This window comes from Phragmites australis, chromosome 1 (genome assembly GCF_958298935.1).
Source record: "Phragmites australis chromosome 1, lpPhrAust1.1, whole genome shotgun sequence".
NCBI classification, from domain to species: Eukaryota; Viridiplantae; Streptophyta; class Magnoliopsida; order Poales; family Poaceae; genus Phragmites; species Phragmites australis.
In genome coordinates, this window is record NC_084921.1 from 48,722,244 (window position 1) to 48,747,441 (window position 25,198).

The 25,198-nt window shown below is 39.4% G+C and overlaps 2 protein-coding genes across 3 annotated transcripts; both read right to left on the minus strand.

Annotated features, from left to right (window-relative positions):
- Positions 1-2,166: 2,166 nt before the first annotated feature.
- LOC133924301 (ATP-dependent zinc metalloprotease FTSH 3, mitochondrial-like) lies at positions 2,167-7,370 on the minus strand. Its single transcript, XM_062369776.1, has 8 exons — positions 7,054-7,370; positions 6,759-6,969; positions 6,605-6,679; positions 5,911-6,041; positions 4,773-5,255; positions 3,784-4,551; positions 2,891-3,118; positions 2,167-2,814 (listed from the first exon to the last, which is right to left on the minus strand). The coding sequence occupies exons 1-8, from the start codon at positions 7,357-7,359 to the stop codon at positions 2,353-2,355; spliced, it is 2,664 nt and encodes an 887-aa protein (XP_062225760.1). The 5' UTR covers positions 7,360-7,370; the 3' UTR covers positions 2,167-2,352.
- Positions 7,371-12,758: 5,388 nt separating this feature from the next.
- Positions 12,759-15,274, minus strand: LOC133924310 (WRKY transcription factor WRKY28-like). Of its 2 annotated transcripts, none has more exons than XM_062369795.1 (3): positions 14,876-15,274; positions 14,602-14,736; positions 12,759-13,660 (listed from the first exon to the last, which is right to left on the minus strand). In XM_062369795.1, exons 1-3 carry the CDS (start codon positions 15,235-15,237, stop codon positions 13,171-13,173), a joined length of 987 nt encoding a protein of 328 aa, XP_062225779.1. In that variant the 5' UTR covers positions 15,238-15,274; the 3' UTR covers positions 12,759-13,170. The 2 variants fall into 2 exon arrangements, with proteins under 2 accessions (XP_062225779.1, XP_062225771.1); XM_062369787.1 differs by having other exon boundaries at positions 14,602-14,742.
- Positions 15,275-25,198: the final 9,924 nt, after the last annotated feature.

The following is a 25,198-nucleotide window of genomic DNA, read 5'->3' on the forward strand; positions in this document are numbered from 1 at the left end:
ACTGTTTGTATTTCTAAGGTAGGATAATTATACAACTTCAGGACTACAAATTATCAACCATAATGCTTTCAACAGCGCTACTACAGTACCAAAGGATATTTCGATTCTAAGGGGTTGCAAACAGAAATAAACCAAACACAATTCCAGGTTTTTCTTTTACTTAAGCAAAAGTACAAATGAATGTGAGTTGCTCTCGCCGAACAATTATCCTACAGCACCGGTAAAAATGTGTATCTTCGGAAAGTAACACGAACTAAAATCATGTGTGATATCGCGCATACAACAGTAAGAATGTGAATGACGGAAGAAATTGGCATCATCCTATGCTGCGAGCACTCATATAATTACATTGGATATATTCCCTTTTGTCATTGCCATAAATTCACAATCATAACTTCCACAACCATCTTGGTGATTTGCGAAGATTCTTCCGATTTTTGCATCAGTGAAGACCGCCATGTTGATCATCCCCTGCCAGAACAAAGACTCTTAATTAGACAATGGTAGGATATACTGGGGAAAGGAATGTAGAGCTTCTACAATGATGTGTAACAACGTCGGCCACAAACTAGAGTCACAAAATGGAGAAATGCGGCTCCAAATATGGATGCGTATCAGTAAATCAGCACAACTAAAAGTACCCCTGGTTCATGACTTGGATCTACATGTCTGCCAATAGACAATGCAAAGTGGTATGATTGGTTGTCTGTACAGGATCTTATTTATATTGACTATATATATATATATATGTGGATAGTAAGTATGCTAAGTAGAGTCATATTTATTGAAAAGAAAAATATTTGGTTGGTTATATCTGTCTAGACGGGCTGAACTAAATTTGTATTTGGTTAACTGAATCTGAGGACTCATGAGTGGATGCAAGAGTTAAGATTGTAATTGATTGTTCGTATGAATGTGATTTTGTAATATTAATAAGTAGACTCGTCTGTATGAGCAGATGCAAAAACCTGTATCTGCTAGATCAGGTTACCAATGTATATTTAAATCCGTCAAACTAGATTAAAATAATAAATATGAATAACTAAATATGCTTGTCTCTCAAATTTATCAAGCAGATCCTCTGTACCGACAAGCAATCAGTCCATAATGCATCCAAACAGTCTTCAAAAGGGGACACCGAAAGGTGGACCCATGTTGTCAGCTACGGAGCCACCCATGCTTCCTCTGTGTAGTTCGTGTTGCCCCTACAACCAAACCGTCTGACTCCTCTCGCTGCCTTCCAGGTCTCCGTAGCAACACTATTGTCTCCTTTTCCACACTATGAAAACAGTGTGCCACCGTGCCAGCGGCAGTTGTCAGACGCCACTCGCCAGTGTAGGGGGTCGGCTTAGCACTTGCTATCAGGATGCCGGAAAGGCAGAAGTACCACTTGAGGTCGCCGTGGAGGGGAACAGGCAGTCATGCTGGTACGACCTCCTTTGCTGGAGCTGGATGAGCAGCAGTAGCACGAGGGTAGCGATCTGGGAGAGAGGTGATCGCTACAGCTGCGCGGATGGTGCACAGTTTTTTTTTTAAGAAGCCGGGATATTTTCATATAGATATGACAAGGATTACAATGAAGTCCATACAACTGCATCATCGTGAGCCTGGCCGGATGTCTCGGTCCACTTCGTCATCTGCGATTGGAGAAGCTACTCAGATAACCACCAACTCACTGACAGGAGATCACACTAAACTTGCAACTTGAAGCCAACACTGCCTAACGCAACTTGAAGCCAACACCCTTCCTAACAACGGGCTTCGAGAAGCCCTGAAGATTTTCATTACCACAAGTTGCACTGTGAGTATTGGTGAGCCGAGAAATGCCGTGATCTCAAGAGTAAAGTGGCGGTGGCTTGGGTATTTAGCAGTGAGTATTGGTGAACCGAGAAATGCTGTGATGCTTTGAAATAGAAGAAATTATTTGCAGACAAGTCATACGATGCTGTTGTTCCATTGCAGCTCCACGAAGAAAAAGCTAATTGGGACTATATAAAAATCAAACTCTCCTATTGGATTCATTTCATAACAAGATACCGTCTAGTAGCAAGCATTTATAAAGGATGGCAAATTGTGCAAACTCATGCTAAGCAGAGCACGAAGTTCATCGGGCAAATGTCAGGTAAGAATTCAATATTCAGACCTCATCTCAGGGCACATTCGTGGTGCAGATCGCCGAGACAAATCGTGAATCTCAGTATAGTCAATAGGAACCTCAAGTATGAAAAGTCAACAGCAGTTCCGATTCGGCATAGGAACCAAATCATCACGGAGTTCTTTTATACAGCCTTCTTATGCCAAAGAAGCAAATCTATGGGAGAAAATGCAATATACATATACAAGTTCTCAAGATTACATCGGCACAACATTGCCCAGGGATGATGGATCAGCATCGGAGACTTCAGCACTCTTGTCGCTCTCTTCATCCTGGAAACCTTGTTTGAAACGATCATAATTTGTTGGCTCGACAGTCTTAAATGGCCGTTCCCCCAGTACCCGAACTAGATCATCTTGGTGGAGGACCTCCTTCTCAAGCAGCAGCTCTGCAATTTGCGCAACCTGCTCTTTGTGTGTTTTTATCAGATCAACAGTTTTTTCATAGGCCTTAGCCACCCATTCCCTCACCTCAGTGTCAATGATGGACGCGGTCTGGCTGCTATATGGCTTGCTCATTTCAACACCACCCTCCCTTTGAGGGAAGGAAAGAAGCCCAACCTTTTCACTAAAGCCATATACTGCAACCTGGGCATAAGTCATCTTAGTAACCTTCTCCAGGTCATTTTGAGCACCAGTAGAGATCTTCCCAATCAAAACCTGAAACAAAACAATTGCATCACTTGCAAGAAAGAGAAAAACTTGGTCACACGAAATTCCAGTCAGTGTTGGGTACCTCCTCTGCAGCTCTGCCACCTAGTGTCATGCATGTCATGTCAAAAAGCTGCTCTTTTGTCATCAAAAGATTCTCGTTTGGGACATACTGAGCAAATCCTAAAGCAGCTGTTCCACGAGGAACAATTGTAACTTTAAGGAGTGGCTCTGCATACTCCAAAAACCATCCAGCTACAGCATGACCAGATTCATGGTATGCAACAGTTCGGCGCTCCAGCTTGCTAATAACCTGCAAAAAGACCAAAAGCTATAGCTACGGCCAATGTATGTGAATACCATTAGCGTATGTCCATAGCTCAACTAACCATATACCTTCTAAAAGCCTTTGAAGTTGTATATATATTCAACAAATGAATGATATTATTAGGCTTTTTCTGTATAATATGCATTAAGGTAGTTTATACTAAATACACTAATAAATTCCCATTTCCCAGATCAGGGATAGCCTATTGCAGGGTTTTCAAGTGAAACAAAAGGAAAAATAAGTAGCATAAGTATCTTAAGGAAAGTAATTAGAAGTCCAGATTCGTGGTGTTAGTATCTCAATGCTTTTCACAGCTAGTAGAACTGTAGAAGTGTGTCCTACTCTCTAGCATTGTAGTGATCAATCATGTACACAGTTATTCATACACAAACAACATCAACTAACGGCGATACTCTAACCTATAGGTCATGAAATTTGCTGTTCCCTAGACCAATCAGCAGAGTTAAAAATTGTAAGGGGGTCCAGTAAATTTGGAACGTTTTGAATGTATTTGTAGGGGCATACTCTGGTAGCACTATAGACATGCATTATCTATGTGCATGTGCCTACCAGGGGGCATGGATGTTGATGTAAGTTTGAACACATCAGCTGGATAAGAAAATTAACAAAACAGTACTTCAAAATATTACCTTATTTTTCTTCTCCAAACCTCCAATAACCCTGTCAATCGCAGCTTCAAAATGCTGGGTTGTAATCAGTGTGTCCCCACTTCTTGCAGCAATCAAAGCGGCCTCATTACAAACATTGGCAATATCAGCCCCAGCAAACCCAGGTGTCAAAGCTGCTAATCTTTGAGAATAAAATGATGGCTCCTTGTCTAGTTTAAGCTTTTTAAGGTAAATGTGAAATATTTGATCACGTCCCTTTATGTCTGGTTTATCAATACTTATCTGACGATCAAATCTTCCTGGTCTAAGCAAAGCCTTATCTAGGATGTCAGGTCTGTTGGTACCAGCAAGAACAACAACTCCAGACGTTGTTCCAAATCCATCCATCTCTACAAGCAACTGATTCAATGTGCTTTCACGCTCATCATTTCCACCAGAAAATCCCCCACGCCCCCTTGCACGACCAATCGCATCAATTTCATCAATGAATACAATACTGGGTGCACATTGTCGAGCTTCTTGAAATAGGTTCCGCACCCTAGATGGTCCAACACCAACAAACATCTCCATGAACTCTGAACCAGAAATAGACAAGAAGGGCACATCAGATTCTCCTGCGGTAGCTTTAGCAAGTAGCGTTTTTCCTGTACCAGGGGGGCCCACAAAAAGAGCACCCTTTGGTATTTTAGCTCCTAATTCTTCATATTTCTTGGGATTTTTAAGGAAATGCACAAATTCCATTATTTCTTGTTTCGCTTCATCACAACCAGCTACATCCTTAAAGAACACCTGCAACATACAACAGATGCAACGATTACTAGAGAAGCATCATATGTACATGATATTCTTCATATATGCTATTGTTTGATGATGGTGAGCCAAGCCAAGGCTCCTGCACAACTACATACCTGATAACGCTACGACAGTACAAGCTTTTCACATACCAAGGACACTATTTCAAGAGTCAGATTTTAAAATAGCCATGGAATAAATAGGAAACAGAAACTAACCTTGTTTTTTGAATTTTTGTCCATCTTTGTCACTTGAGCTTTTCTAATATTGAAAATACCACGAGCTCCTCCCCCAGGACCACCCCCAATACTAAATCCACCTTGCAACCTTTTCCCCGCCATATAAATTAATCCAACAAGAAAAACAGTTGGTGCAAACTTCATCAGTTCCTGGAACCAATTTATTTCAGAAGTATAAGTAACTGGAATATAATCATGTGGATCTCTCCCCAATGCTTCCTGGGCCTCTTCTAACTTCTCTTCAAAGGAGTCGACGCTTCCAATGTTAAAGTAATACTTGTATCTGCTAGGAGTCTCTCTGCCAGGAAGATGACTGGTTGTGATATGGATATCACCATCCTGGCTTTGGTTGCTTGAGGGTGAACTCCTGACATAAACTTTTGCAACTGATTTGTTTGAAACAACAATGTGGTCAACTAACCCTGGTTCCAATAACTTGTTCTTGAATTCCTGGAAGCTTATCTGCAAAAGTTACATGCAAATGATCCTGATAATGGACTAAAGAAATAAATAAGTAAATTAACTATCACACTGCATCAGCACTGATATGAGACTAAAAATAAAGCACCTGGATATGCTCCCCACCTCATAATCTTAATAAGGAAATGCCATCAGTTTGTGATTCTTAATTATAGGGAGGTCCTTGTGCATATAATGCTATTAAGCAATAGCATATGATGGCATCATCTCCACAAGCTCAACTATGCAGTTACCAATTTTCAGTTGTCTATGACATTAGGAATCGTGAATTAATCAGCATCCAATATATGTCTCCGATAGCTATAAACTATGAAATTTAAGGTGATATAGTTTCCCCACCAGACTGCTAGATTACATGCCTGAATAAAGTTTCAATATCTGCATGTCACCACTCAAATTGAATGCAAACAAAATGTGCGTTATCAAATTACTTATACACCACAATCGAGATATAACAACTCTTCTCTAACATTTTCAGGAAGAATGGTTTGGACCTAAAAGAAAGCATATGCAGACTGCAGTATTGTTACCAGGTAAATTAATACACAAGATTGCAGAGTTATACGAAACAAGCAAGTAATAAACTACTACAACTTATAAGTGTGTTTAATAGTAGATCTGCCAGTAAGAAGAGTACCTCCTGTGTAGATAAACCATGGGGTAAGGATGATAACATTAGGCCAAGAAAAAGTAGAGGAGCAAGGAATTCTTGGAATTTTTTGACAACATCCTCCTGGAAATTCCACTTATCTTTTGAATCGGAATCCTCTGAAGCATGAGAAAAATGCGATCGTGTTAAGTGTGTGGCTTGCAGTCCCGTATATGAGGAGCAAATGGATTGATTACACAATGAAATGTACAAATTGCAAACATGTCCTCGAAAAATCAAAATAACTTGTTCATTACACATATACACTCCCCCAGAAAACCAAATACCCGTACCGTTTTATTTGTCACATTATTTTCTTTCCCTCTTTATTCCCCATGGGTGCTAGTGGGAGGTGAGCCAGCACTAACTCCCTTTGTTACCTTTCAAGAGACTAGTTATGTAGGAAGAAGTGTATCTTATTGCAGTAGTATCTGGTATATCTATGCAATCAGATAATTATGGTAGAACAACCTAGTGCATTTTTGTCATTATCTAGCAGCCAATCTGTTTGTTGCGTTTTCATAATAAGTATACCAAAACACTGGTCATATGTCTAGAAATCCTCCTTATAAATAATAAAATCCAGTCAGGTCCGATCCAAATTATTTTACGAAAAAACAGAAAAAAAATTCTCTTCATATACACTAGTGTGCATTGAACGAACTAAATTATCACTGCTTACTTTTGGAGTCAGACTTGTCACTCTCATCCCCCGTCGGTTTCTCCTGCTTCTCCTTTGGATGGTACTTCTTGTAATCTAAGGCAGAAAGGACCACATTATGAACACAGAAGATAAGAAGATCAAATGACCAACCAAACCCGCATAGAAAGCTCACTCTTGTCGGACCCATCGGAGAACAGCCGCCGGAACTGCGAGCTGACGAGAAGGAACCTCCAGTCCCCGACCTTCCCCGCGCCGGTAGCCGCCGTGGCTCGGCTCCCCAGCGCCGACGTCAAGTAGCTGCGCACAAACCCCAATCCGCCGCCATCAGTGCCTGGCATCGGCGGCGCCGCGCGGAGCCCGGCATACCCCTCGAGCAGAGAACCCTAGTGCAACACCGGAGATGCCACGGCTGAAGAAAACCGAGCTGGCAACGTAGACGAGGGGTGCGGGCTCGAACCGAGACCTACCTGCCGCGGCCGGGAGGAGCGCGCGGACCGGACGAGGGCGCGGGAGAGGGAGGAGAGGCTCATGGCGGCGATGGCTAGGGGGGCATGGGAAGGAGGGCAAAGGCGAGCGTGCCCTAAGGTCCGGCCGGATCCCCGCGCCGCCCCGCGATCGCGTCGTGCTGCTTTTTCCCCGTGGGAGGGTGACAAACCAACGAGACGGCGGTTGGCGGCGGCGGAGGCGGACGCGTCCTCCGCTAAGCTTCGTTCGTGTCGACACGTTGAAGGGTTCCCCGCCAATCGAGGGCGTAGCAGGGATCGCGGATGCATTGAAAACTCCAGCTTCCAGAATCAGCTAGAGCTCTATCAAAAGTTTGCAGTTTTTAAGTTCTAAGTGATTTTATGAAGTGATTTTTTAAATAATTTCTAGAGTGATTCTACTGAGAGATTTTCTGAAATAGACTAAATATTATGAGTTGAAAAAATCAGCATTTCTAATTCACTTTCTCATAGATTTATTTTCTCTATATAGCTTATTCTAAATAATCATTTTCAATTGTAAAATTATTTCCTTCGTATCATCACCTCTCTAAGAATTTGGATAAGCATGACCTTAGAGGTAGAATGCACTGCGGGCTTGATGCTAATTAGAAAGATGGTGTGGTCCTTCAGCGCGCAGAAGGCTGGGCCGTTGGACCATGGTCCGTTAAAGCCCACAACTCGTCAACATAAACTCCTTCCAAGCCCAAAATAGTGGGCATATCAGATAACTGAGAATAGAAGCCCAAAAACCTGCTCTAACGGGGGCATTTTATTTTTTATCACCGTATCATCGGGTAGAGTAAATTTATTATTAAGCTCATTATTATAGACTCAGAAAGATTTATTTATCATATGCAGAAAGACTTATTTATCATACTCAGTGAAGTATTTCCACTTCGATAAAGTGACAAAAAGTTAAATATTCCACTCTAACGCGACTCAGATTTGCAACTTGTCACTGAGCAAGCACTGAGCTGGAGCTAGAGCATGAAGTTGGAAACAAAGTTTTTATTTGAGTAAATTTTAAAAAACTGTAATTATTTTGATATATATGGTAAGAAACTATAATTTTTAGTGATTATGTTAAAAATTTACAACTATTTTACCACATGTTAAAAATTATAACTTTTTACTATAGATCTACATGTCATCACCGGCAACAAGTGAGTCTACGATTAATCCTTCTATTATATGCCACAAAGAATAAAAGGCGGATCTATAGTGAGAAAGTTATAATTTTTTTACCTTATGTCAAAATAGTTGTAGGTTTTGAAATATGCACCAAAAGTTGTAGTTTTGTATAATACATGTTAAAATAATTATAGGTTTTTAAAATTTGCTCTTTTTATTTTTCTTTGACACGTTGGAACCAAATGTTGAAGAGGAAAATTACTGTTTTTTGCATCGGGGTAGCCCTTACCTTGTTTTCTGTTACTGAAAAAATGGTCGTTTGATTCATGGTTATTCAGTGAAGGGATTGTTGAATTTTTGCTCTTCTCCGATTCCATGACGCAACACAGATACTACTACAAAACTAGACTTATATATTGGTCTATCACTGTCGATTCTTTATGGACCGACAATGGCCGGTTCCTCATAGACCGATAGTGATGGGACATCATTGTCAGTTCATTAGCCGCAAAAAAGAATAAGCTATCGTGCCTTATGAACCAGCAGTGATAAGGGTCACCACTGCCGATTGATAGATTGAGCCGTCAGTGATGCACACACACCTCATTACTGCTGGTTTAATCTACTAACCGACAGTGATATCTCTACATCACTGTCGACGGATTATATGAGCTAGCAGTGATATCCTCCTCTTCCCCACCTTCTTCTACCTAGAGATAACAAAACCATTTCAATACTCTCTCCCTCATAAAATCTCCTATGGTAACAACCACTTCATCCCTTCTCCCACATTGATTCCCCCACCACTCAAGCTCAATTTTGATTAAGGAGGTCTAGATGAGCTCTCTCTAGCTATCCAAACAAAATCTCATCTTTCCTTTCCATTTGCTCATTTGTCATTTCTTCATTTTTTAGGACAAGTGAACTCTGGATTTTTTTTCCCAACAGCAAGCAAACGCCTAGCAGGACCTTTTGAGCTCAAGTAAGTTAAAATCTCTAAGATTAATCCTATATTTAGCATTTTAACTCAAAATATTACCTGAAAAATTGATCTTATCCCTATAGAAACCTAGACAAATCTTCAAAGTTGATCCTAATGAACCATAGAAATAAATTTAGAAGTTTACAATATAGAAACTTTAGGTATAAGAATATTTATTTTTGATTTTTAATGAATAGAAAAATTAGCCATGATATTTAGGTATATAGCAAAATGCAATTGTATTTTTTATATTTTATTTAATTAACAACCCCAATATAGAAACTTTAGTTATTAGCGTATTTATTTTTTATTTTTCCTTTATGAGTCCTAAATAAGGGTTGAATAATAAAGAAAAATTTTAGGGATGACACCAACAAATACACAAAAGGAAGGGGACGTGAAAGCATACAAAAAGCGACTCCTCCAACCCAGGTCAATTGCCAATAGAAGATGGTGAGGTAATTTATTTGGATTTACAATAATTTGGATTTTCAACTTCTTTGCGTGCACATGAAACTAAAATAAATATTTTACACCCCGCGATACCAACAGTGAAAGGGGTTCCACTGCTGATGGATTTATTAGGTCAGCAGTGAAACTATTTTCACTGCCAGCGGATTTATTAAGCTGGCAGTGAAAGTAGTTTCACTGCCTATTGTTCTATTGAGCCGGTAGTGAAGATACTCTTTCAAATTTAAATAAATATGTATTAGGATTTTAGGTCAATAGAATGTTAATAAATATAGATAGTACAAACTCAATCAAAAACTTTTGAGTAGTCCAGCAGTTTGTTTATTCTTACTTGGTGCAGGTCCAATTCTCTGGGTGCGCGTGAAACTAAAACATTTTTTTTTTGCACCCCGTGGCACCAATAATAAAAGGGGGTTTCACTGTCGGTGGATATATTGGACTGGCAGTGAAACTACTTTCACTGTTGTTGGACTTGTCAGCAGTGAAATTAGTTCTACTATTGGTTGTTCTATTGGGCTGGTAGTGAAGGTACTCTTTTCACTATCGGTGCTCATATTGAGCCGGCGGTGAAAACCCTCCCCTATATAATTGCTCGATGCCCGCTCTCTGACATTTATAAATTTTTTTCAGCCTATTCCCTCCGCTCCGAAACGCCTCCCGTCGCCTCCTCCCTGACGCCACCGTACCCGCCGCATTCTCCCCAACGCCGCCATCCTCAGACCCCATCGTCCCCGTCCTGGAGGCTGTCGTCCCCGAAGCCCTGTCGTCCTCGTCCTAGAGGTCGTCGTCTCCATCACCGACGCCGTCGTCCCTCATCCCGCTTGTGCCGCCGTCGTCCACGCCCACCCACCTCGCCGACCGATAGAGCAAAGGTAAATTTTATCATCACATCCCTCCCTACTATGTTAATCTGGATAAAAGGTTACATGTGCTTTATACTATGTGATAAAAAAATGCACTAAGACTGGACTTGATTTCTGAGTACACTAGCATAGACCTGGATGTTACTTGTTGTATGTTCGGTTCTGTAACTGTACACTGAGAAATTCATATTGGTTTGGCTATCCAGTTCCATACATGTTAAATTAATCCCTGGATCTGTGCTACTATGAGTTCAAAGTCTGTCTAATATATTTGATACTTGGTAAATTATTATGTTAGCTTCTCTGAGCAGTCATTTTGCAAACTGATATTCAGTTCTCCTACCTTGTCATTTTCTTATTTGTTCTGTTCAGAGTTTGTGCACTTTGTTGGCATAGCAGTCATGTCTATGATGATGTCTTAAATTTTGAAGAACTAGACCAGGTTCTATTTGCTAGCTAAAATCTCAGAACTATTGCCCTATCTATGATGTATTCACTAGAACAATTAGGGAGCAGAATTTTAATAGTTCTAGGACTAATTATTACTCAATATCTTAGAGCACTTTTACACAAATTATGTTCTTGTTGTCCATTAATTTCTGTATACATGATGAGAGATATTGTCCTTTATGGCTTGTTGTCTTTTTATCTCAAGATCATATGTAATGAATACTCTTGAATATTCTCTTGTATTTTGATATGTGGTATAATATCCATGCTTTTGAAATACTACTTGGTTTGGCTATCTAGTGCAGTACTAGTTCAGAGAGCTTTAGTGTGGTTTGTAGTATATCATTTTTGCATATTCACTAAAATTTAAGCCTGCTATGACATGGTATGTTGTTCACTGTGGTCGGTAAAGTGGAGTGTTCTCCAGTTGGGAGAAATACCACACATAAGTTAATTGATTAAAAGAAGCATGTTACAAAAGATACAAGTCCAAACTTGAAGCTGTTGCAGCATATAACAGTCAAATTATCCATATCGAGTTAAAATTAGCTAACTTCGAAAATAAGAAGAAGTGTGATGTCACATGTAAAGATGTTATCATCATTATTTTGCTATGTAAGATGATGTGACTTGTAAAATCAATATGTCAATTATCAGTACCTTTATGCCTATTTTGCTTCGTAAGATGTGACATCTTTTTGTTAAATATGGACATAATATACTCAAGTACTATTATGTATATATGTGCGATATGAATTACTATTTATTACTGAAGATGTCTTTATTATTGATTACATTACATATGTCTTATTGTATGCATGTATTGAGTGGGAGAGAGACAAAGAACTAGAGGAGAGAGAGGGAAGACAGAGAGGGAGGATAGGGCCGGAGTAGAAAGGGTGAGGCACAACACTGTCGGCTAAAACCACCAGCCGGCAATGATACTCAGGGCATCACTGCCGGCCTAATCCTTCAGCCGGCAGTGATAACTCTTTTCACTGTCGGTTCACGAAGCCGACAGTGATAATCCACAATTATCACTGCCCATTACCCACTTCTGGCTCCAAAATCAGAAGTGAAGGGGTTCTGGAGCCGACAGCGAAAGATGTTTCTGTAGTAGTGAGAGGGTGTGTATCGAGGAGGATTGCTTGATGCAAGGTACCCTACGTGCTCTTTAACCTTCTCGATCCAAATCTTCCACGCAAAAACTTACAACTATTGAGATCCTCTCATTCCATAGGTTTTGAAATCATGGTGACTTTAAAACGTTACGAGCCGTTCGTTCCATCTTAGATGGATGGATAAGATTATATACTATAATACTTTTATAAATAGTATAATCGATACAGTGTTATAGCTCCACCCACATGTTCCCGTTCCCCTATGACTTCACAAGATCCATCCCGCAACGGAAACGTCGTAGTGTTCTTCCTGTTGAAAGGTCGGGTTTTGTTGTCAGGAAAAGCAGAAAGAACAGTCTCTAGCAACACCAAAGATCATAACACTGAAGGCCAGAACATAGACACGTTGCCTTTGATTTCATCGTACACGTCCCTGCGTACGAGTAATTGATAAGTTAACGGTATGTATTTATCAATCGAATGAACCGGTCGATTTCCAAGCCATCCCATCGGAGACGCGCGCATACCTGGAACACTTGTTAATTGGCATCATCAGTCAATCCATGGCGCGGCTAGAAACTGTGAAACGGATTACAGACTACGAGGCACTGTTGAGAAAGGACATGTATTGTAATGGTGAAAGCGGTGATGATCGATGGCGATGGCTACTGCGCACTGCCGACCAATTGTTACCTGAATAATCATCAGCAAAGTATATAATGTTGGAATAAAAAAAGAGAAAAACTTCTTAGAGGAAACAGCAGCTAGGACACGCGTTGGCACTTGTAATGTATACGTATACTTGTTGTGCCTAGCTTTCAACACTGTACCATATAGTCTGGTTAACATGACAAATGCTTAGCATTTTTTTTATTGGCACTGCACCAATTTAGGTTGCTTGAAGCCATTGTTCAAGTCCCAGGAAGGGTTCACTAGGGTTATTTTTGCCTACGATATAAACTGGGCCGAATCTGACCTTCTGATCCTTCTACTAGCTACGTATAAGCATCTAGTCGCATGTTGCTCGATCCTGCACGTTCCAGCGAAAAGCTCATCCAATTCTTAGTCAAGTTACCGGCAGCTACAGAAGCAGAGGTTCCGGGGACCACAGGGAGTAGAAATCAGGGCATGACCAGGTCGTAGGCGGCAAGACACAAGGCAACACCGTAGCAGGTTGCGGTGCCGGCACGGAAGCGGTGGAGCCGCCGTCCCAGGAGCCCGCGTCCTCCGCGCGTCCGTTTTCACGGCCCCACAGCTTGCCAGCAACGCCCACTCCTCGCGCCTCCGCGTCGCATGTTTGGCTTGGTGGTCGTAGCCCGTCGGCCGCGCCGCCGCTTCCTCCGCCGTCGTCTGCGAGAGCGTCGGCTGACGTCGGCGTGGGCGCTTTGGCCTTCCTCGCCGCCGCCACTACGGACAGGTCCATCGACGCCCACTGGCGGCCCGGGAAGAGCGGCTGCGGGCCGTGCTGGTGCAACCCCTCGTACGTGACGATGAGCATCTCCGGGTCGTCGATGGACTTCTCCACGTGCTTCTTGGCGCCGCACTGGTAGCTGGTGCACTTGTAATAGCTCCTGCATGCACTATTATCAGCCAACAACGTACGGAATGGAACCAAATTTGAAACTTAAGATCGTCAAACAGCGCTTGTAAGAACGCCAAAGGATGCTACCTAGATGCATGCACGCATATGCACAGCCATCTATGCTATGGCCCATGAGTTGCTGGACCTGAAAAATACTGTTTTATCTTTAATTTTGTTATCCGAAACCAACCTTTTTTTTTAGTTAATGCGACATAGATGGTTGTTGTTTGTTAGTGGTTGCCGGTCGGCGACTTATACACCTGGCTATCATGTACGGAATATTCATGTTCGACGAAACATCGTTCGAGACAGTTCGTCCATTCCTGCTGAATTAATTGTGGGTGATAAGACCTGCAAATGGACGATCCCAATCAGCTAGCAGCCGGCGGTTTTGTCTGAACATGACAAGGTCATGGCTGGTTCTATGGCAATATGATCGCCTTCCACATACATTGTTACCGTTTTACACATGGCCCCGACGACATCGCATGACACATGGCCGACAACAGGCGCGCGCGTGCAGCCGTGGACGCACGCACGGACTACAGGATGAGCGATCGATCAGCACGTACCCCAGCCCAGCTATTGGGGTTAGCTAGCTAAGCACGGCCGGCGTACGCATGCGCGCGCGCATTGCAGCTGGTTCCGTGACGTGCTTTACACATCTTGGGTTTTGTTTGTTTAGACGCGTCCCATGCCAAGCTTCGAATGAGTGACGAAAGTAGCGCGCATCCGCATGTAAAAATTTCCTAACCCATCGACCACCATGTCACAAATTTGATTGTTTACAAAGTCGCAAATTAATGAAGTCCCGTGGCAGTTTATGAACGATGATGGGTATGATGGCTAATGACAAAAAATAATTAAGAATATGTCAGAAGGAGATATGAACTAGCTAGCTAGCTAGATGCGTCGAGTATCGGTGGGCACCTGGGGTGAAGGTTGTTCTTGATGGACTTCTGCCCGTACTTCCTCCACTTGAACCCGTCGCTGGGCGTCTTGCCGCCGCAGCTCCTCACCTTCGTCGCGTACTTGCTCTCCGGCGCTCGACTCGCCACTCCGCACCTGCCACTTTTGAAGCAAATTAATCAAAACCATGCATGCTTGGATTATGCATCAGCCTCCTTGCATCACAGACACCGGGACACGTACTCCATCAAGGGTTAACCCAGGTATACATGCACGGATGCACTATTGCACTTACGAATCCTGAGAGCTGTAGCGGCGGCCGGTCGAGGGATACGGCCGCGACGACAGCGCCTTCTCGACGTCCCGGATCGTCGGGCCGGAGTACACCGAGCACAGAACTCTGTTCACCGCCGCCGGCTGCGGCAGCTCGTGCTCAGCCGCGCGCGCGGTGCTGCTGCTATCGCCGCCGCCGCCGCTGTTGCACGGCGCGGGAGCAGCTGCCGCCCCCGTGTCACACGAGCAGTGCTCCGAGTCGCCGGCCGGCAGGGCGCCGAGGAGGCCTTCATCCGTGAGGAGCTCGCTTATGAGCTGCTCGTCGAAATCGACCGGCCAGATGCCCACGCCGTCGGCGGCCGGATCAGCTTGCAGCACATCCATCGTTGGTTGGTGGAAGCTAAGGCGCACCGTGGCTTGTGCAGGCGTTGGCCATATAACGAAGTTATGGAACGGCTTATATAGACACTCCGTTGGAGATTCCGGATGGCTTCGAGGTTTGGGAGAAAGTCAACCCGCTTTGAAGCTGTAGCTGTGTATGGTCCTGTTTGGAGAGTTTCTGGCAGCTTCTGCTTTTCAGAAAAGCTGAGAAGCTCCCCCAAACAGGCTAGTTGTTAAGGAGCTTTTCTGAGAAGCAAAAGCTGGTTTCTGGTGAAATGAACTAAAAGCTGAAAAGCTGGCTGAGGGTAGCTTTTCTGAAAAACTGATATGCTGAGAAGCTAAAAATTAAACCTATAAGCCAAACCGCTTATCTCAGAAGCCATAAGCAGCTTTTAAAAAAACAGCCTTTCAGAAAAAGCTCATAAGCTCCAGCTCCCCCAAACAGGGCCTATGTGGACTGTGGAGTAAGCTTGTCTTTTCCTCACTGTGTGAAAGAAAACTACTACCCATTCAACCATAAATATATATTATTTTAAAAATATTCAGATAATTTTTTTTAAACTTTGATTAAAATAGCTTTCAAATATTTAGTTTGAAAATCTTAAAATTATATGTGTAGATTTGTCTTTAAAAAATCTTTCATAATATTACTAATTCAATGAATTTTATAAATATATTTTAACAGTAAATAGTGGTTAAATTCATACATTAATGACCGTGTCTTATTTAAAATCGGAGCGAGTATGTACTATGTATATGGGAATGTGGGACAATGAATTTTTAATGTGATGCGCATTAGTTTTATTGTAGATTTTGCAGTATCGATCATACCATCACGAGCTTGCATGAATAACAAGTCAAAAGGGATAAGTAAATTTTCCCCTAAGGGGATGGGGGGAGTTCCTTAATTTTATGAAGAGAGCTGTGATTTGATACTTGCAGGCTTGAATTTTAGTGGACAAAGTCTTAAAATTCATAAAGCACACACTGGTACAAATTAAAAGCAGGTTGAAAAAACGGTAATAACAGTTTACCATGTCTGAAGCAAGGTTTAAAAATTCGTTTGGAACCCAAAAACCGCCCCCAATGATTTTATGATATTCCCCAAAACTAGAAAATTCGGTCAAATTGGGACAAATGGAGAATTCAGACAAATTTACTCGATCAAATTTATAAATTAGAGGCAAAATTCGGGCAAACCGGCAATTGGTAACCGCTAGAATTCCATCAAAAATCGTCCACATTTGTGATAAAAAAAAACCACTCGAATTCCATCGAAAAACGTTCAGTTTTATTGAATTTCAGTAAAGTTCAGGAAAAAAAAATAGCTCAACTTTGTAAAATCGATTTCCAATTTATCTGAGCTTGAAATAAAGTGAAACATTGTTTTTATTTTCCTTGTAATATGATCTACATGATAAAAGTATTTATACTCATGAAAAAGTTTTATATTTTCTATAAGAAAATATATTTACTAAACTAGTTAAATGCATAGTTAATTTTTTGCTAATCTAAAAATCATAAACCAATTTTTTTAGTCTTCTTACATAATCCTATGTCTTTTAAAAATACATGAACTCATAAAATAGTTATTGTAATATGCAGGATTGTATAAATATGTAGCAACAAGATTAATTCATAACTAACCCATCACACCTTAAAAATTAGTGAAGCCATTTTTCTTAGTTTACTGTATACTATAATTTATGTAGAAAAAATAACGATAGACATGAATAAGGTAAATTACAATGCTATTTCTTAACATGTTCATTTTATGCTTGTGAACTTTGCAAAAATTATGGAGAAATTACTAAAACTCTAAATGAAGTGAAACAAAATTTAAAGATCTTCTTAAGATACTCTCTACACAAGAAAAATATGTGTTTATATTTTTATTTTTTTCTTAATGTGATGGGCCAAATCATCATATTCATACGTTCTATTTCGGTATTTTTTTTCTTTTATTTTTAAACTTTCTCCATATAAAATATGAAGGAAACGATATTATTTTTGATATTTTTCAAAAAAAGGTCTTATAATTGTATCTAGTTTTTCTTTAAAAAATATTAATTTAAATTCGAAAACCAGCCGAATTTAGAATTCGGTACAGACTGATTTAACCAGTTTTCACGAATATCGAATGATTTTCAATGATTTTTGAACCCTGCTTTGAAGTGGCGGAGCCGCCACTACTACAGAACACCACATATGTAGCGTCTCATCAATACCGCTTCGACAGTAATCGGCACTGAGACGTATCAGTGTCGGTTCTTAAACCCCCACGCGCAAAAAATAGCTGAGGAGATAATAACCGACACTGATAGTCACTATCAGTGTCGGTTCTTGGCTATAACCGGTACTGATACATCAGTGTCGATTTCAGCCACGAACCAGCACTGATAGTGACTGTATCAGTGCCAGTTCTAGATACGAGCCGGCACTGATCATCAGTATCAGTGCCGGTTCTACCCACGAACCGGCACTGATAATTATTACTGTCACAATTCATCTTAAAAAATTCATAACTTTTTCACACGAAATCGGATGGGAAATTTTTTTTTATGAAAATTATAGCTCTCGATGAGATCTACAACCTTTTTTAATTTAAGGTCATTTAAATGCCCAAACAATTATAATAAAGTTACAGCAGTTGTCGATGACAGCTCATATTAAAAAATTCATAACTTTTTCACACAAAGTCGGATGGGAAAAATCTTTATATGAAAATTGTAGCTCTCGAAGAGATATACAACTCTGTAGTTGATCACTTTTTTATTTGAGATCATCTAGATATCCAAATAGCTATTCAAATGTTCGGTTAAAAGTTGTCAAAAATATTTATTTTGCTACTATATTCACGAACAAACGATGGTTGAGATAGTTAGAGGGGTTATATGTACGTACAGACTGTGAGGTCTTGAGTTCGACTCTTTGTTACCATATGCGAGCAAATATCACGTAACTTTCCGAATATAGGGCGTGAAAAAAATATTAAAACTTTTTTCGGTCCGAAAAATATTGAATCGAGACCGAGTACCAGTACCAGTTGGTGGCTCCAACTGACACTGATAGTGATTTTTAGTACCGATTCTGTATCCGTCACTAACTATCAGTACCGAGTAATCAGTGTCGGTTAAAAATCTATCACTGATGATGATTTTAAACCGATACTGATAAAATATTTTGGTATAGCACGTGGAGGAACATTTTTCTCTTTCCCCAATGTGGTTGATATATGTATGCTTCTAAATGCCAAAATCAATCGCTAACAGGTTATAAATGCTGCTATGTTGCTACATCACGCATGACTAGATGTGAAGTGATTACTAATTAATGTACAGGTGGGTGAAAAGGAATGATTTTACGTTCAGAAATTACTGTTCACGTATGTGAATAGTATCTTATCCTATTAACAATTTGTTAGAGTTATAACTATATAAAAGGGCCTTGTTTAGTTGGGCTACCTAATTTTAAAAAGTGTTTTTAAAAACTATTTATAAAAAATTATTTTTGAATTGGCTTTCGATAAAGATGAAATATATAATATATGTAATACCCTTAAAAAAATCATCCCTTAGAATTAAAAAACTTATCTAACCTAGCTTCTGGCTTATAATAATAATAACAATTTTTACTATTCAGAAACTATTTTTAGAAGCAGACTATTTAGTGCCTGTTTGTTTCAGGTTACTTCTATCAAAAGCTCAGAAGCCAAAAGCCCAAACAAACGGGTTTGCTGAAAAGTGGCTTCTGGAGAAATCAGAAGCTCCCTTCTGAGGAAATGAACTAGAAGCTGAGAGTAGCTTTTTCGAGAAGTAGTGTGCTGAGAAGCAAAAAATTGTTAAAATCTAACAACTAAAATCCAAAAGAAGCTTTTAAAAAAACAAAAAACAGAGCTTTTCAGAGAAGCCAGAATCAAAAGCCCAAACAAACAGACCCTTCTGGCTTCTGAGCTTGTGATAGAAGTAGAAGCTAGAAGCAGCCTCAAACAAATAGACCCTTAGTTCAGCTTTCTGCTTTTGAGTAGTAAAAGACAACAAAAGCTCACCCTTTGGAATCAAGAAAAAAATAATTAACCTAAATCTTCATAATCTATAGTCTTAATTCTTCCTCTAACAGCCGATACCGGTTAGCCATTGTCTCGGCAATGCTTATCTCCTAATCATAGGTGGATTCGGGGGAACACTTGAGATCCCCTAGTTCTCCTATAATTTTTAGTATAGAGAAAAGTAAGAAGAGAAAGAAGAGAAGATAAAAGAGGAAAAAGAAAAAATTAAGCCCCTTTTATTTGTTAGCTCTTTATCTGTCACTGCCCTTAGTGATCATAGGATCATCATATATGATCACTGTTGTCAACTAATTACATGGCAAATCCTGCTATATGAGTGTTTGATGTAAAAGAGGTACGGTCTCTCAGTCTGCCTCTACATAAACATGGTATTTGCTATGTTTCTATAGAACCAGACTCATTGTTGTATGCAAACCGCTACCTAGCTAACGATATTATTAGTGTATGATTAGCTAATGATATTATTAGTATATAATTATTGTATATTAGAGATATTAATATATTTTGAAGATATTAAGGCTCAATAATATAAACTAAGAACTATAAGAAATATAGTTACGTAAAATAAATATTATATAACATTTTAAACAGATATATATACAACCAAGTAAAATGACATTGCAAGCACCTAATCTGACTAAGATGAGTATGACTTACGTATACATGCCAGACTAAAGTATGCGACTAAATGGACTCTAAGCTGCTAACGGCGGTTGAACAATAAAACGAAGTACGTGCTTACTGTTTTGCCGCATTGAAGCATCAGATACCTTCGTCGCCGGTGTGGAGGTCACTTCTTCAGGGCTAGTAATACGGTCGAGTAGGTAGGTACGTACCATTTCACAGTCTTCACGGAAACTTCCACTCTGACTTCGCTAAAGAAAGGCAGAGGCCAACAATACAATAAACAGGAATTTATAAGAGTGTAAAAAAATATTGTACAGTGAAGTACTGTTGCATAAGTACTGTTTACGGTACTCTGGGATGATTTTGCGGTAACATGAGTTATGATACTGTATCATTAAATATGGACTATCCATTTCTAATGCAACGGATCATATCGGGGTAAAATCATAGTACTATCCGCCTCCGACTTTGCTAAGTCAGAGGAGCCGATTCTGTATTCTTGCAGTCCAACTAGCATCGGGAGAAGCTAGCTGTGATGATCAATTAATTGGAACAAGATTAGACATAAGGATTATATATTGTGTGTCTAGTTTTAACTCTAATTAATATTGTGCCACCTTTAACTATAATTAAAAAATAGTAGAGTTATAGTCCGTACGATATAGAGTTATAATCAGACGTAAATAAAAATTGAGTTATAATTGCGTTATGGATGAATAGAACTCCTAACGAAATTCTTGCTTAATGATGTACAAACTAAGTAACACGATATTAATCATAGTACAATCTAAAACGTAACTTATTAGCTTTGTAATTATATACTTCTAGACACATGATTGTAACAGGTTTACCTATAAGATTGTGACTTATAGTTATTTGAGTTGTAATTAGAGTGTGGCGTAATAGTAAAATACAATGCACCTAGATGTAGGATAAACTCGTCGTATGTGTGCGTATATATATTATATGTCTAAGATCAAATCTAGTTACTGTTGTAACATAGAGTTAGTTTTAACTAGAGTTGTAACGTAGAGTTACTTTTTAGATTATAACTTTACTGTATAGATTACTAGAGTTGTATAGTAGAGTTACAATCCGCAAGATAGGAAGTTATAAATAGATGTAAATCGAAAAAAAATTGAGTTTTAATTGCGTTATGAATGAACGTAACTTCTAATGAATTTCTTGCTTAATGATATACGACCTAATCAACATGATTGTAATAGTAGTATAATCTAAAATGTAACTTATTAGCTTCTCATGTTGCAATTATGTACTTTTGGACGTGCGGTTGTAACTGACAATATATATATATTCCGATTGTTTTTGGATTTTTTCGGAGCTTACATGGAAATGGAACGAAAACGAGAAAATAATTTGACAACGGGGTGGAAAATAGTTTTGTTGTTTTCTCGACCATATTGTCGATATTTTATTTTTAATCAGGAATTTCCTATCAAAGTTTCTAATTTTACAATTGAGTTCAAACTTCATAAATCACAATGTAGTCCATAGGCTAAGCCCAGCCGGTAAGCCCAAACTTCACCCTAACTCAAACTTCATCCAGACCTTAGTGGTCCAGTCTTAGTTTGAGATCATCACATGGTTTATCTGTGTATGGTATGAATTATTTTTATTGGTACAAATTAATTATGTATCGCGTCAATGCTTGAAATCATGGCTATGGGTCAGTGTTCATAGTTTGAATTATCGGTTCTCGATCGATGCCGGCGTGTTTCCGTTCGGATTGATTTGTTTTCGATATCCCGATATTCCTGAGTTCGTATCTGTTTCTAGCTTTTTCATTTTTTATTCTGTTTCGATGACAAAATATGAAAATAAAAATGGTTAGAACTTTTTCCGATTATTCCCCTTTGTTTTCATCTCTAAAGCCTTGTTTGGCAAGTGGGGGAGATTGTACACTTGTAAAACCATCCAGGAGGGATTGGGTTGATCCCCTCCCTCATTAGAAGTTTAATCCCTTATCCATTCGCATCGTTTGGATTAAATTTGGATTGGCGTGGATTGGTTCTAGGCAACTGTGTTGTACTGTGGCACTAGTTACTTTGTGATGTATGGCTAGTTCAAATATTGTAAGACAAAATGCATACTACCTCGATCAGTCTAGAAATATGTTACTGGTAAGTAGTCAAATTTTAAAGCATAGGTCCATACGCATCACCACGTCTCAAGCATGTACCATATGTGACACAACATTTATAGTTTCTATACAGATATGACAAGTTATATATGTCATAGGATTAGAACAATGCAATAATTTTACTAAAGCTGGCAAAGATTAATACTTGTTCCACGTCTAAGACAAGATGTCATCATCAAAAAGTTATAATTTGAAGTCTTCTTGGTGGTCCATTCTAATGAATTTTCTGAGGATTGGGAATCATTCACAGGAATAGCTTATTTTCTCCTAGAATGCACCTTTGTAGTACCTGAGCCAAAGATATATCACAGTCATTCAGCTAAATATAGTTCATAAATTATTCTTGTAGAACACAAACATCAGCCATTTAGCTCAGAAAACAACATTGGGAATAGAAAAAAGAATCTGTCATTCTAAAAGAAATAACATAGAGGCCATATATGATCATGATCAAATAACATGTTTAACACAAATGCATGCCTTTCCATTGTCAAATACCACTAGCCAAAAATGAGATCCATACAAACAAATCTAGTTCTGTTGCCAGAAAATTTCTATCCTTCACAGGTACTCAAAGCGATGTAAGAAAAGTTTCTATCCTTCACAAGTACTGAAAACGATGTAAGGTGCAAAATGTGGGATCCATGCAATGTAAAATAGCATTTCTTAGGGGAATGACAATCACATAATTAAGACAACTAAATAGGTGCATATGTAGTAATCAAAGAGGTTTAGGAACTAAATAGTTTGCATCCAACCTTTTTATAGTCTCTGACATGTTGTTCAGTCATTAGAACATAAGAAGACTGCAGATCCTTCCTTGCAGGCTACTATGCTCTGTATATACTAAATTTCTCTCAAATTGAAGCAACTAAACAGAAACAAGATCTCTTAAGTTGAAGGAACTAAGTTAAACTGAATATATACTAAACTGAACAAAACCTATATTCATGAAGCAAGTGAACTGAACTCTAGTCATGATGGCAAAAGTATGATAACTCTGGTCCTGAACCAAAATTGTTGAATTAGCTCAACAATTTAATTTCAGAGCAGCAGAGGCAACCAACAAACAAAAATCACTAGTCACCACCTATTGGTAAGCTGCACACTGCAGCTGGTGAACTAGGGGATGCGGATGATGGCTGAAGTAAGGTCCTTGAACTATGCCTGCATCCGCAGCATATTCTAAAACTACATTTACCTAAAAGGAATATTTCAAGCAGAATTTTACCTTTTCATCCTAGAAGTATGTAAACACAAACAATGTCAAGTAGATGCAGCCTGCTTTGGAAGGAGAAGAATTAGAAGATGAAAAGGAAACTAAAAGAAGACATAAGACATGCATCATAGCTGGAATATTTCCACTTACTATTTTTTTCTCAGCCATATCAAAGCACGAGGAAGGTTCTGCACTCATAAAAATATCTCTGTTATGCGCATCCTTGAAAACATCGTAAGCATCAGCTCTCTCTTCACCTGACACTCCTTCCATTGTATTCTAAAGAGCATTGCACTTTCTGATGGAGAAATCATCTTCTTCTGCCTTAGTTCTAGCGCCTTCTTGCACTGCAGCTTCCTTCTCTACGTGCTTTGTTTTAGTTTCCAGGTACTTCCCCATCATATTAGTCATATCAGCTACATCTCCATCATATTAAGCAAGTTCTCTCTCTCTTTGAGTAACAACCCCTTTGTCCCTTAAGGTACAGTAGGCCTCCTTGAGGAAGTAGCAGCATGTCTTTGATATGGTTGATGCACCATCCTCACCTCATCATCATCATCATGATGCTCATCTACAGAAGTAAGGTCCTCAGCTGAAAGTGCCTCCTCATCATTGAGTTGTGTCACACCAGGTTCACTTTGTGTTTGCTCAACAGAGATAAAATTCATGTTTCCCTTAGCAGTGTGGCCAGCACGAAGGAGTTAAGTTCCATGGATACAGATTTAGTTAAATCAAACATGCTTGATTGGTAAGAAAGTGAAAGTTCCAGCATTGATAACTTACCATCATAAAACTCTCCTAAAGCATCATATAAGAGGAAAGGTTTAGTACGGAACTTCCTAGCTTTAGGAAAGGACTGCAGGATATAATAAATGGGTTAAGAATCAGAGTTCAAGAATCTTGAGCTACAATATCAGTTAAAACAAGGCATCGAACAAATAATTATATTACCGTGATGATGTTATCCCATAAGGGTGATCCAACCTCTATCATGCAAAGGAGGTCATTCCATGATGCCCCACTTTATTTCCTTGCCTCTTTTAGCTTCTTGTAATCCCTCTTGAGTTCCTTCTCTTTATCCTGAATCTGAACCTTTGAAAATGACACATATGAGAACCTTTCATGGAAAGCTCTCACGATGCGATTCTATGCCTCTGATAACCATCCATTCTGCCCTCTGTAGCATGGATTGTTGTGTTCATGGAGTAGGTCCACTAAAGTCTTTTCTAACCCAGCATTCCATAATGCTCTAGAACGGTCCACTGTTACACAAAATTGCATTAATTTTAGAAATGTTCAGATAGTTCTCATGACAAAAACTTCAGTATTTCCAAGAAAAAACAAAATCTATACCTTTTGGTGAGAGCACCTTTTTCTTCTGTGAATGTGCTATCTTTGGTGATGCATCTTTCTTCTGTATACGAGCACACCTTGGCGGGGACTTCTTTTGCATAGATGCCGCTTGAATCAAGTTTATCCTTGGAGAACCTCTTCCAAACATCACTCTTGTAATATTTATATGAATGTATTCAAATGAAAGAAAAATAGAATAATTATTTATCATAATTATATAAGCTGATAAGCATTTAACACTTAAATTTGTACATCCAAAATAGGTGAAAATAAACAAACCGTTCATAAATATTACATCTGATTGGAAAAGAAGTGCAAATATAGAGAAAAAAATCCATAATTATTATATAAACCCATCTATCATGACTGGTTATTACAAGTATAATCCTCTCACATCTTCATTGCAAATATATCTCTAACAACATTTTCATTATCAATTTGACTGCTAAGAGACACCACATCATTGTTGTAGCTATTGTCTCCTCCGGGAAGATCAACAAAGCTCTCAGGTGATATGTTATTTGGTTGGTTATGT